This window comes from Budorcas taxicolor, chromosome 4 (assembly GCF_023091745.1).
Source record: "Budorcas taxicolor isolate Tak-1 chromosome 4, Takin1.1, whole genome shotgun sequence".
Classification (NCBI taxonomy): domain Eukaryota; kingdom Metazoa; phylum Chordata; class Mammalia; order Artiodactyla; family Bovidae; genus Budorcas; species Budorcas taxicolor.
In genome coordinates, this window is record NC_068913.1 from 88581433 (window position 1) to 88595225 (window position 13793).

The window sequence follows — 13793 nt, forward strand, 5'->3', positions numbered from 1 at the left end:
TACCCCTATAGCCATGACGATAGAACGAGAACACCATTTTAACGTTGGCCTCCTGGCATCTACTTTAGTTAGCTCCCTTTGTCAATTGCTGCCATACACAAGTCTCAAAAGAAGTTTGGTGAATGGAGGGGAGTGGAAGCGGGAAATATTTTTACAAAGAAAGAAATTCTACCTCTGTTACAAACTGAGGATGAGTTCTGTAGTAAAAAGGTCACCAAGACAAAAAATTGAAGATGTTAAGAAGTGTGTAACACGCAGAAACACACACACAGACATGCGTAGTGGTCTATTTGTAGAATGACTCTACCATTTTTTCAACATAGAAAATGTGCTTCCACTATATCAAGAAAAAACATAACGGGAATAACATAAACTCTTCTTTTCTGTTCAACATGTTTGAAAATTACCACACAAGCAAAAAAAAGTAAAAGAGAACTTGGGAGTGAAACATATGCTCGTAAATTCAGAGCAATACCAAATGGAAGCAGAAGTTGCTAATATGGTTTCAGTATTTTGTAAAAGAGCCAGCTGGATGGATGATAATTTTTCTACCCCTGCAGGGCATCAAAGCTTTTCGGAAATCATTCTCTTCACACATATTAACACTTAGCTTATTAAAACAGATGATACTTTTATTGTAAAGCAGCCTGGGTAGAGGCTAGAAACATAAACTACGAAAGAGAAGGCTCATTTTGACCACCCAACCCAACAAACAGCAAACACTGACACGACAGACCATGGTGGAGAGGATGACGTAGCAAGACCTTCTGTAACTGCCACAGCTGAAGTGTCACCATGAAGCCCGTGAATTGCTGTTGTGAAAACATTTGCAGTAACTTGCATAATTAAATGAAACTGCCAGAAAAGCATTTCTAAAATGCAGAGAAGATGTACATAAATAAATACAGTTCAGAGCAAATATTACACATCAGAATCAGCAATGGAATGGATTATGCAAAGTTATGTCATCAGCAAAGTACCATTTCCTTTGAACTGACTGCTGCCTAATTACAAATAAGTGACAACATTGTTATTGAAATGGACTGCTCTGTTAGTCTCTTTTACAGATACTCAGTGGATGAAACTTGTGGATCAAGGCATCTAAAACTACAACCTCCCCTTTCTAGGAGCTGCCATGCCTCTGTGAAGACCTCCACGAGACCGGAACAGCATTCTATCTGTCAGCAAACCTTAGCACTGGAAAACAAGATGAAAAGACACACTAACAGTACAGTGGCAGATATCTGGCTTTACTGCGACTTATTTCTTTGTTTGCATGAAGAATATCATATTGACTTAAGAAAAACTTTTATACTAGGGGCCAAATACATTACAGTATTATTCTGTTTACGGATTGCTGCAAAGGCAAGTGATGTAAACTGTACGCAACGGTAAACTGGATATCCTCTTGCTTGCTAAAATGAACCTTTGAATGATTTTGAGATTCTCATTCTAATAGTGACAGTTTTCAAGTACAGGAAAAAAAATCTATGAAGACTTCTGTCAGCAGTCAAAGAAACAAAACAATAAACTATTAGATGTGTAGAAGAAAAAAAAAGGAAAAAAAGAGTGATTTGCAGACACACCCTCAAAATGCAACTTTTCCCTTCGCAGTACATCTACAATGCCAGCTGGCTCTGGAAGAGTAGCTACTTACATCGAACAACTTTTCTATGTACATTTCCTCATTGACCTTCTCTCGAAGAATGTCTTGATTTTGCCGAACAAACATAATATAGGTATCTGCCAGATCCATTCCTGGTTTCTGTTGTAAGGAAAAAGCACGGGGAATAGAACAATATTAGGTTTTGATTGTGAAAATTTATTTAATCACCACCCTAGAATTTCATTCATTACATCATTTCAAAAGTTACACTAGAAAAATACGCTTAAGATCAACAACTGTCATTGTTCAGTTGCCTAGTCGTATCCGACTCTTTGTGACCCTATGGACTGCAGTACTCCAGGCCTCTCTGTCCCTCACCCTCCCCTGAAGCTTGCCCAAGTTCATGCCCATTGCATCAGTAATTAAAAAAAAAAGATCAACAATGGACACCTTCAAATTCCATAATTAAAGTAAATAAAAGTTTATTATTGAGGGTCTATAACCTGAGGTCATAGTTATTGTTCATCATTTAGATGATTAGAAATATGTGCTTGTAAGATAGTAGATACCTTTTTAAAAAAATGGCTACCTTGCTAAGCCAATACACTCAGTATAAATACATTTTTCCAAAAATTCCCATAATCAATCATCATTTCTTAATTGCAACTACAACTTCTTTTTCAGCATTTCTGGCTGGTTTATCCATATATATTTAAAAAATGTTAGCTTTCCTTGGGTTGCCTTCCTCAACTACTATGGGTGTTCAAGGAACACAAAATAAGTTTTCTTATTAGGGAGATATTGAACAAAAAACATTAAACGCATTACAAAATAAAAAGGAAATGAAAATTTGGTGGGTTATCCATTGCTTCGGCTCATCCATATTTATCAATACTACCTCAAGGACTTATATTATTTTAGAAATGTGATAAGACTATGGATGAACTAGTCTCCTATGACGAGCCAAAGGTGTGGACTAGCTAACTTTCCAAAGTTCTCCAACATTTCACATCTTCTAATGTTAGATGAGACAGGGCAGTTAATAAAAGTCCTCCTTGCTACGGAGTCTACAAAATCTGCACAAGGAGGGGACGAAACTCTGAATGGTTCCTCAGCAGTATTCCTTCTAAACTTATCTTTAGTTCTTTATAGAGTTTCACATAGCGTGACTAGATGATTTGTATACTGTATACCTGGAGGTGATTCATAGTCTGTACTGAGTTATTCATTTAATTAGAATAGGGTAATAATATGATGAAATGGTAAAACTGATGCCCACATAAGTCAGTGAGTTGTGCATCATTTCATATCTGTAGGATGCACTTATATAAGCCATCAAAGGACTCTTCACAAAAGTAAATAACATAAGGAAATTAGGTGAAAGAGGATGTGAATCATTTAACTATTCAGGAAGATCCCCTGGAGAAGGAAATGGCAAACTATTCCAGTATCCTTGCCTGGAAAATCCCATGGATAGAGGAACCTGGTGGGCTGCAGTTCATGGGGTTGCAAAGAGCTGGGCATAACTGAGCGACTAACACACTGCAGGAAAGACAAGATATACCTCTGAGTGATGTTAGGACAGTGGTCATGCCTTTTCCTTAAATGAAAGACAGAAAGTTCTTATCACTTCTTTTTTTGGGGGGAGGGATAATAGTTTATATACGGTGATAAAACTGCCCATCTCTTAACCAGTGCACAGTGCAGACATTGGCATATCTCATTAATAAAAATTAATTTGACTTTTTGCTAACAAAGTTATTTCTGGGCAATGAAAATCCCAGGAAGTACTTACTGTTCTTATACATAGCTTAAAGGGAAATTTATATCACATACACTGAAGGATATTTTCAAACATAACCTTGATATAACAAAATTCATGACTAGTTATAACCAGAAACAACTATTTATATAAATGTCTTTATTAATCTTTCCTTCAAGAGCATTCCTACACAATGCAGAAAATATATTCCAAACTTACCAAACTCATTTTGCTGTTTTTCTACATAATTCTCATCAGCAATGTTTGAAAGTTTAAATAATTGCAAGGATACTCAAGAGAAATCTAGGTGATTTTCTTCTTTGGGGGCAAGTGGTGTTATACTGAGATTTCCAGTGAAAAGGCGGGGTAATTTGTACAGGATTATTAGCTACTATTAACATTTGAAGCCCGTAAGATAAGGATCTCTCTCTGTGTCTCTCCAACTTTGTCAAAACACTAAAAATTAGTACATTCAGAAAACATACTGCTGCAGAATGAAAATGACAGAATAATTTTCCACATATGATAACAAGTCAGTTCCACCTGATATGTATAATACCAAGGCAACAGGGTTTTGCCCAGCTGGACTGAGAGTTAAAGAATAAACACATGTGAGGCTTGCCTCCTCCACCGTTTCACCTCACCCCATTTTTATTTTTGCCTTTCAAAAGAGGAGTATGCTTATAAGTTTACAATAGTTAAACACTGGACCCATCAGACTCACTGGAAACTGAGTTATAGCCAGGTGAAATGGAGAATGATGCCTTTATACACCTGCCACAGACTTGGAAGGTAATTTTCTGTTTCTTTGATCACTTTTAAGATAACATTAGACATCATGAAACATTGTCCAGGAAAAACGTATCTTTTGCCACCTGAAACTAACAAACACTTTACAATTTAAGCCTAAAAGAAAACTCTGTGCAGTTTCCTTTGGCAGACCGAAGGGCTGTAATACTGAAATGTGTAAGCTGAGACAGTTCTACAACTAAGAAAATTAGAATCCCTGGTTGGGGGTGTTAAGTAAGGCTCATTTAAGTTTATTTCAACAAATTAAGTGTCGTCTTTTTCTTCTTGAAATTACATTTTCTCCCCTTTGGCAAATTAAGCTCTGCTTGCCTAGTAAACAAAACCTACAATTTTTACATTCCTCATTAGCATTATTTCTTCCTTTATCTTTGAGCTGTTTACCTATTCTTGAAACTGTGACATACGGAAATTTCACACCTAGTGAATATATTTTCATGTAGCTTGTGGCATGAAACTATAATCATTAAAAGAATATACACAAGTAAGAATAACTGCAACAGCTGGTGACATTTACCAATTAGAATTATAGTTCTTTAAAACACTTTATCGTTCCTTTGGTGTATGAAGGGTAATTATCTCTGATAAATTGCTGAAAAAGATATAATTTTCCTTTTAAACAGTTTCTAGTTACAGTACAAATGTGTTTGGATAGAAGACATTATCGCTGGTTCAGTGCTCCTTCGTGCTAAGACTCTTGCTTTATGGCAGTAAAATTTACATACTTTGGAAGTCACTGTGTCTCATTCCATTAATACACATTATCTTATTAGGAAATAAAGTTTAGTCAGAAAACAAAAACTGAACACACTTGGTTCAGTTTTCATTTTCTGGTGCGTAAATGAAAGGCACGCATGTGACTACATCAGCCAGACAGAATATTGCTACGCATTTTGGTGCAAGTGGGTGTCCTCAGTCTTATCAAAGGAATAGCCGGTTCAACTTAACAACTGCAGATTTGGATGAGTTTTTATCAAGAATATTATGTTCTAGAGAGGTACACTTAGAAATATTTTCTATATTGGTAATTATCAGTTCAGTCACTCAGTCATGTCTGACTCTTTGTGACCCCATCGACTGCAGCACACCAGGCTTCCCTGTCCATCACCAACTCCCGGAGCTTGCTCAAACTCTTGTCCATCGAATCAGTGATGCCATCCAACCATCTCATCCTCTGTCATCCCCTTCTCCTCCTGCTTTCAATCTTTACAAGCAACAGGGTCTTTTCCAATGGGTCAGTTCCTTGCATCAGGTGGCCAATGTATTGGAGTTTCAGCTTCAGCATCAGTCCTTCCGATGAATATTCAGGACTGATTTCTGATTTCCTTTAGGATGCACTGGTTTGATCGTGCAGTCCAAGGGACTCTCAAGAGTCTTCTCCAATACCACATTTCAAAAGGATCAACTCTTTGGCACTCAGCTTTCTTTATAGTTCAACTCTCACATCCATACATGACTATTGGAAAAATCATAGCTTAGACTAGATGGACCTTTGTTGGCAAAGTAATTTGTAATTATAGTTTTTTTAACAAAGGAGAAAATAATGATTAAAGACCATATAGTAAGCACATGCGTGTTAAGTTGCTTCAGTTGGTTCCAACTCTTCGTCACCCTATGGACTAGAGCCCACCAGGCTCTTCTGTCCATGGAGTTCTTCAGGCAAGAATACAGGGTGGGTTGCCATGCCCTCCTCCAGGGGATCTTCCTGACTCAGGGATCTAACCCGTGTCTCTTATGTCTCTTGCATTTGCAGGAGGGTGCTTTACCACCAGTGCCATCTGGGAAGCCCTATAGCAAGCACATTATGTATAAAATACTGGGTCTCCTGCATTGCAGGCAGATTCTTTACCATCTGAGGCACCAGGAAAGCCCTGCTGCTGCTAAGTCACTTCAGTCGTGTCTGACTCTGTGCGACCCCATAGACGGCAGCCCACTAGGCTCCCTGTCCCTGGGATTCTCCAGGCAAGAACACTGGAGTGGGTTGCCATTTCCTTCTCCAATGCATGAAAGTAAAAAGTGAAAGTGAAGTTGCTCAGTCGTGTCCGACTCTTAGCAACCCTATGGACTGCAGCCTACCAGGCTCCTCCGTCCATGGGATTTTCCAGGCAAGAGTACTGGAGTGGGGTGCCATTGCCTTTACCCCTAAAAGAGAGTCAATGTTGTTTTTCATTCTCCATTTAAACCTTTGAGATCTTCAGTTCACTAAGCACTAACTTCTCCATCTTGCTTTTTAGGGTAGTAATCTCTAAATCAAAATAAGACTTCCTGGATTACTTTTAAGTTGATTCAGAAAAGAACAGAATGTGGCTAATGAAATGACAGTACAAGGTAAAACATCTAAAAAATTCCCCCAGGGGCATAAAGAAATCGATACATATGGAAGGGAATAGAGTATGGAATGGTGAGTTCCTCTGACTTGGGCCGCATAAGAAACAGAATACACCAGCGAGTGAATGTGTTTAAGTAAGGGTGCAGGCTCCAGCACATTTTCTCCCAGCGTTAATCACTAGTTAACTTAGTGAGATGAACATGCCGTTCAAAAAAAGAAAGAAAAAATTCCTTGTTAATTATATGCTACAAATGCTCTTACTTCCTGCTGCTGCACCTAATTCCACAGGTGCAAGTCTTCACTTTCCTCTTTCATGGGTAGGTGGGTGCAGTGCTGCAGACATTTTTCACAGCTACAGATTTAGATACAGAAGAAGCTGCTTAACCTTCCACAGAAGGTTAACAATACGCTATGCAAACACTGTCATGGTGTCTATTTAACAAGAAGACAAATTTTTAAATATACTATTCCCGTCTCAAAGATTAATAGAAGCTACAGTCTAATTGACTTAATTTGAAAGTGCACGTCTCATAACCTAGAAAAGCCTGCCTTGAAGAAACAATCAGGAGTGGAACTCTGATATCTTGATTTATGATAATCTGCGTGCTTCATAAATGAAATACCTGCGCCTGGTCATTATTTTAATTTGCAAGAAAAATGGATCTTCTGAGATTTAAAACAATAGCATGTCTCTTCAATCTGAAGTTGTGGTAGGAAAAATTTACATTTCCATTCTGGCATTTCAGATGCAGGAAAAGTCTATGACTGATGATCAGAGAACACAAGACCTAATTGTACAAACACACAACTTATCTGAGGTACCTTTAACAACAACATATTTTTTAAAATTGTTTAATATGTTCCTTATTAGTTTGGAATTTATGCAGCAATTTCTATGTTTTATATTTGAGTGAAAATGCTCTTAACATTAAGCTTCTCAAAAGAATTTGGAGTAGTTTAACAAGTTATATACACTCAAATACTTAAAAAAATTTTTTTGAGTATAGTTGTGATGATTATATGTAAAACATACATACACTTTTTTAAGCCAAATTTTCTAAAAACTAGAATAATTATATTGTATTCATATAGAAAATCAAAAGGAAAGAAACCGAACTAAGGTCTTCGAATTAGATTTATTCCAACTTAAATATAAGCCCAGGATGAGGACTAGTTCATAAAAAGGGGCAGAAGAAATGTAAATAATGGAAAAGTCATATGGATATACAATTTTCAAGATTTCCTAATAACAGTTTATCCAGTTTTTTAAAACAAATTATTTCCAGCAGCAGCCACAGACACCTTCCCCTTTGTTAAATGTAGAGCTATTCAAAATTCTATTAATTCACAGTACAATGCATTTTGAACCCTAATTAGGAAGTAGGAAATTCTGAATTAGATAATGGCATGCACATCCATTTGAAAACATCTCTTGGACTTGGAGCATGTAACATGTATGTTTTAAGTATGTAATTTCATTCAGTCCCACATTCTAAGGGAGAGGGTTCCATTACTCCAGGATCTTGCTCTGGATAAGGGTCTTCTGTTTGCTCCCTGTAAGCACAGTCAGTAAAAAAGTCGATTCCTATCACAATGCTGTGAGAATATCTTACATCAGAATCTGCTATAATTAACACTCATATAGTTTATGCAGTTATATTGTTCAAATTCTTAAAATTCACCTGAAAGCTTCACACTATTCCTTCTAAATAGTGACATATTTTATGTGTTCATTGATTTAAGCGCTAGCATGATCAAACATTTTTGTTGTATCGTGGCAGAAAACCTTCCAAAGAGGAGGTTATTTTAAATATTAAAAGGAATATTGAATAGTAATTTAAAATAACAGCCTAAAGTACTCAAGGAAAAGAGGCAGGTTGGTTCTCAACTGAGACTCATGGGCTTAATTTTCATCTTACTATGACTTTCCCACTTGAGGTCACGAGCATATAGTATCTCTCTTGCTATTTTTGATTGATAAGATCACTAACGTCTCAAGAGTTTTGACAATTAGCTGCTGATACAGAGAGGAAAGTGCTAACATGTATGTCACACATTAGCTTTATACTATTATTTTCATTATTATATATGCTCAATATTATATTTCATTATTATGAGTAATAATTAGGGTGATTATGAAGATATTAAATCTCCCATTTATAATACAGTTGTAACCTTTCCCCTATCTATAGTTGCTATGATGTCAACTATAGAAACTACACTGAGGACTTGAAGAAGTAAAACTTAAATGCTGTGGGTATTATTTAATTTCACCTTTAAAATTCAGATTGCCTGGGGTTGTCTTATTTGGCACTAATTTGGAACCTTTCAGATTTCGGCCTAAAGGACACATGAGGATGCTAGAATGTTAGGGTCTGGAGGCAGCTCATGGATTTACCTTCTGTAAGAAGAATGAGACAGACAAGAAAACCAAAGAAATAAAGATGAAAGACTAAAGCACTCTTCTAGGAAGCACAGAAGGCTACCTCCCCAGCTCCTCTAATGGCGAGACTCTCAGCCTGGTCCTGGTGCGACCTGCCTCTGCAGGTGAACACGTCCCAGTGGGCACGCGCACCATTCCCCATGTTCTGCCTGGCTCTCACTCTGACGTAAAGCACTGAGTGTTCCAGCGGCCTCATCTAAGTAACAAACGGTGTCTGAACAAAGGAAGGAGGAAAGACGCCTCTTGTCACTGAACTGACTGGCTGTACGTTTAAAAGTCATCACTGGCACATGCAAGGTGCTTGAGAGTCTAAAATAAAAGGAAAATAAATGAAAAGCAATCTAATGTTTTTCACCCTGTGGAAAACAAATGGTTTTTCTTTTGGAAAATGGTCATGTTCTGAAGCAGAGGGTGCAGGGCAATGTATGCTGCAGGGAGCATCATTCCAGGGAGAAGCGAAGACAATCCTGTTTATATCAATAGTGTGTGACAGTTATAAAGCACATAATATACATTTCTATTATTTTTATAATATATATCGATATTTATTTCATTATTTTTATAAACAAATATGTACTTTTATTATTATTTAATATTATGCACATTAATATGTGCATCAAATCCTCAAAAGAACCTACGGAAGGAGACAGCACAGGGATGGCAGCAGTATTGTCACTGCCCAGGTGGGAAGCCCAGGGGTCAGACTGCCAGGAAGGGGCAAAGGCGGGACTTGAACTGAGATCCTGGACTCCACACCAAGCCTGTTCAATATAGTATGCTCTGTGCTTAGTCGCTCACATTGCCACTCTTTGCAACCCCTTGGACTGTAGCCCACCAGGCTCCTCTGTCCATGGGACTTCCCAGGCAAGAGTGGTTGACTCCAGTGTGAACTGGAGTGGATTGCCATTTCCTTCTCCAGGGAATCGTCCCAACCCGGGATTGAACCCATGTCTCTTCTGCTTCCTGCATTGACAGGCAGGTTCTTTACCACCAGGAGCACCTGAGGAGCCCACACAGTATAGAGCTGAATTCAAGTCACACTGTGGAGAATTGGAAGGTTAGAAATCTTTGGCAAGTGTTAGAGAACATTTGAGAGAACTGTTAATGAAGACAGGAAAAGGATAAGCCGTCTCCACCTTCTCAGGGAGGACCGCCAGGATCAGGCAGCAGCACTAAGCAGCCCATCCAGGGGGAGTTTCCTTGTCCTTGGTCACCATCAACCTCATCTGGTCCTCCAGGTCTCTCTAGCTGTCACCTCACCGACCAGCACAGAGATCATATGTGATGTGTGTAATGATGGCAGCAGGATAACCTGCAATAGGCACTGTTCACATACACACCCACACCAAAATGCCCGATAACTTAATGACCTATAAAGCAAAATTTCAGAATTGGAGTTGGAAAGGGCTTTTACAAAAAATTTATTTGGTTCCATCTGGTCTATGCTGTGGCAGGTGGGGTCTTCATTGCGGTGTGCAGACTCTCTAGTTGTGATGCGTGGGCTCACTTGCTGTGAGGCATGTAGGATCTTAGTTTCCTAACCTGGAATCAAACCTGTGTCCTTTGCATTGCCAGGCAGATTCTCAGCCTCTGGACCATGAAAGAAGCCCCAGAAAGGGCTTTTAAATGTCCCTTTAAATGTTAAATGTCATCTGGTTGTTTTCCCCACATAGTTCAGCAATCTGCAGTGTCACACCTGGCAAAGAGTGGGGTAATTACTACTATACTATATCACCTTTGTAAAAAATTTTCGTTTCTTTTTTTTTGTTCTTAGTACACTGATGTAACCCAGCTCCCACTGGGTTTTTGTTACTGATCCTTATTCTGTCCTCTTGACTGATAAATATTGAGGCTTCCTCTTCTGCAAAATGGGAACTCCATACATTAAACAGGACTCTCTTGTCTCTTTGGTTTTTCCTCCCTCAAGAGTAATATCCTGATTTCCCTTTTTGTTTTTCTCTATAAGCCATTATTTCTAGATTCCCTTAACTGTGCTGGCTGCTCTCTACAATAGGAGGTAAACTGAAAAGTATTCGTTGGTTTTTAAAGGCTCCTGATAGATTTGCCACATTAATAGATGTGAATAAGACAGTATAGAACAGAATGATTAATTTTTTAGAATCTGGACACTAGATTTACTATAATCAATAATAATGTTGTATAATGACAGCTAACATTTATCAATCACTAACTTCATTCTAGGAGTCTTGGAAAGTGCTTAACATATTTGCAACAAGCCTAGAAGTGGTATAATTCTATTTCCATTTGATAAAGTAATTGGTGTTCACACAAGTATATGCATGCTACGTGTTTAGTCGCTCGGTCATGTTTGATTCTTTTGCAACCCCATGGACTGTAATTCGCCAGCCTCCCTAGTCTATGGAATTTTTCAGGCAAGAATACTGGAGTGGGTTGCCATTTCCTCCTCCAGAGGATCTTCCTGACACAGGGATCAAACTGGGTCTCTTGTGTCTCCTGCCTTGGCAAGTGGATTCTTAACCACTGTACCATCTGGGAAGCCCATACACAGGTATATGCCTATTTCCAAACTCATCTAATTATAAACACTAAATATGTGCAGTTTTTAATATATCAGTTATGCCTTAATAAAGCTGTAAAGATACATAAGACTACGTTCATAACATGCTATATTTAAATGACTATATTTGAATCATTTTCTGTTATTGACATTTATACACCTTTAGCCTGTGCTATAAGGTATACCTGATAATCAAGTATGTTCCAGGAACATGAATTCCCCCTTCTCTTCTGCATTAGGAATACCACTTAATTGTATGGATATACCACTTCTTGTTTATCCATATGCTGGACTGAAAGACAATTTGGTTGCTTTCAATTTTCAGTGATTATGAATAAAGTTGCAATGAACACTTTTGCAGGTTTCATTGTGGACATATGTTTTCAGATCATTTGAACAAATATCTAGGAGTGTAATCAGTGGGTTGCTAAAGCCTATATTTAGGTTTGTAAGAAACTGCCAAATAGTCTCCCAAAGTGGCTGTACAATTTTGTATTTCCACCAGCAATGAATGAGAATCCCTCTTGCACTGGATCTTTGTCAACATTTTGCTATTAACAGTGTTAAATTTTAGCCATACCAATAGGTATGTAATAGTATCTCACTGTTTTAATTTTCATTTCTCCAATGACAAATGATATTGAGCATCTTTGCATTTGCCTATTTGATACCTATATGTCTTCACTGTAGTATCTGTTCTGATCTTTTGCCCATTTTTTAATTGTGCTGTTTGTTTGAGTGTTAAGAGTTGTTTGTACATTTTACATAAAGTCTTTGACAAATATATGTCTATAGCTTGTTGTTTTACTTCTTTAAAAGTGCAGTGTATTGTGTGTGCTTAGTGGCTTAGTTGCATCTGATTCTTTGTGACCCCCATGGATTGTACCCTGCCAGGCTCCTCTGTCGATGGGGATTCTCCAGGCAAGAATACTGGAGTGTGCCGGCATGCCCTCCTCCAGGGGATCTTCCCAACCCAGGTCTCTCGCATTGCAGGCAGATTCTTTACCATCTCAGCCACCTATTAAGTCCAGCTTACAATGTTTTTCTTTCATGGATGTTTAGGGGTTTGTATCTAAACTTAAGGTAGTATTTTCTCTTATGTATTCTTCTAGAAGTTTTATTGTTTGCATTTCACAAGTAGGTTTTTAAATCAGTTGTGAGTTAATTTTTGTGAAAGGTAAGCCACTGTTATTTTTTTCTCATAAGGTTCTCTGTAAAAGACTGCTTCAGAAAGGTATCTTGCTGGAGTTTTAGCATAAAAAAATAGTAAGAGCTAACAGATCTCATAATTTTTGAAATTAAAGTTTACTTCCAGATCTAAGGGAGAAACTCTAGCAATCTACCATGGCCACACCACATCTGTGGTTTAGTATGCTTTCCTGTGTGTGGCAACGTGATATAATAGTGGCATTAGTAAGCTGGAATTCATTAGACAGTGACTGGTATGATAAAGAGTCTGAGTACAATTGCTATGGCTGTTTCCATGATATGTCTATTTCCCCGATGTGAGAACTGACTCACTGGAAAAGACCCTGATGCTGACTGAAGGCAGGAGGAGACAGGGATGACAGAAGATGATATGGTTGGATGGCATCACTGACTCAATGGACATGAGTTTGAGTAAGCTCTGGGAGTTGGTAATGGACAGGGAAGCCTGGTGTGGTGCAGATCATGGGGTCACAAAGAGTCAGACACGACTGAGCAACTGAACTGAACTATTTCTCTATCTCTTTTATTCCTAGACATGGAACAGCTTGCAGGCAGGACATATATATTTTCATTGTAGCCCAGAGTCTAGCATTTAGTGAGTGTTAAACAAGATTTAGCCAACAAATTTAGTGAAGAAGTTGAGGATGTTTAATGTAGAAAATAAGAATTCCTTAGACAACAAATCCTTTTGAATAGCCATCATATCTCTTGGGAAGAGAATGCATGATAATTATCACCAAATATCTGAAGGGCTATCATGCAGAAAAGGAATTAGAAACAATATAGAATTCACAGAGGTACAGAATTTCAACTCATAACACATAAGAGGAAGCTTCCTTATGGTGAGCCTACAATCACTGAAAAAATTAAAAGAGCTTGACTGAATCTTTTTGAGGGCTATTAGGAGAGGGGGCTTCTGCATTGAGAAGGAGCATGAATGAACCACTTCCCGTGTCTTTCAATGATGAAGCTCTATGGGCTCTAACAGATCTAGTACAGAGTCAAATTAAGAATCGCAAAAGCCCTAAGAACAGAAATAATTATGATGTTCCATTCCATTTGTATTTAATAATTCAAAATTAGAAATAAAATCTATAT

General features: G+C 38.0%; 1 protein-coding gene across 1 annotated transcript in view; it reads right to left on the reverse strand.

Moving 5' to 3' along the window:
• Positions 1-13793, reverse strand: part of CADPS2 (calcium dependent secretion activator 2) — a 562792-nt gene that overhangs the window by 25320 nt on the left and 523679 nt on the right. Inside the window, exon 30 of the mRNA XM_052639068.1 lies at positions 1658-1765. Coding sequence (XP_052495028.1) covers positions 1658-1765 — 108 coding nt within the window. The remainder of the gene's footprint in view (positions 1-1657; positions 1766-13793) is intronic.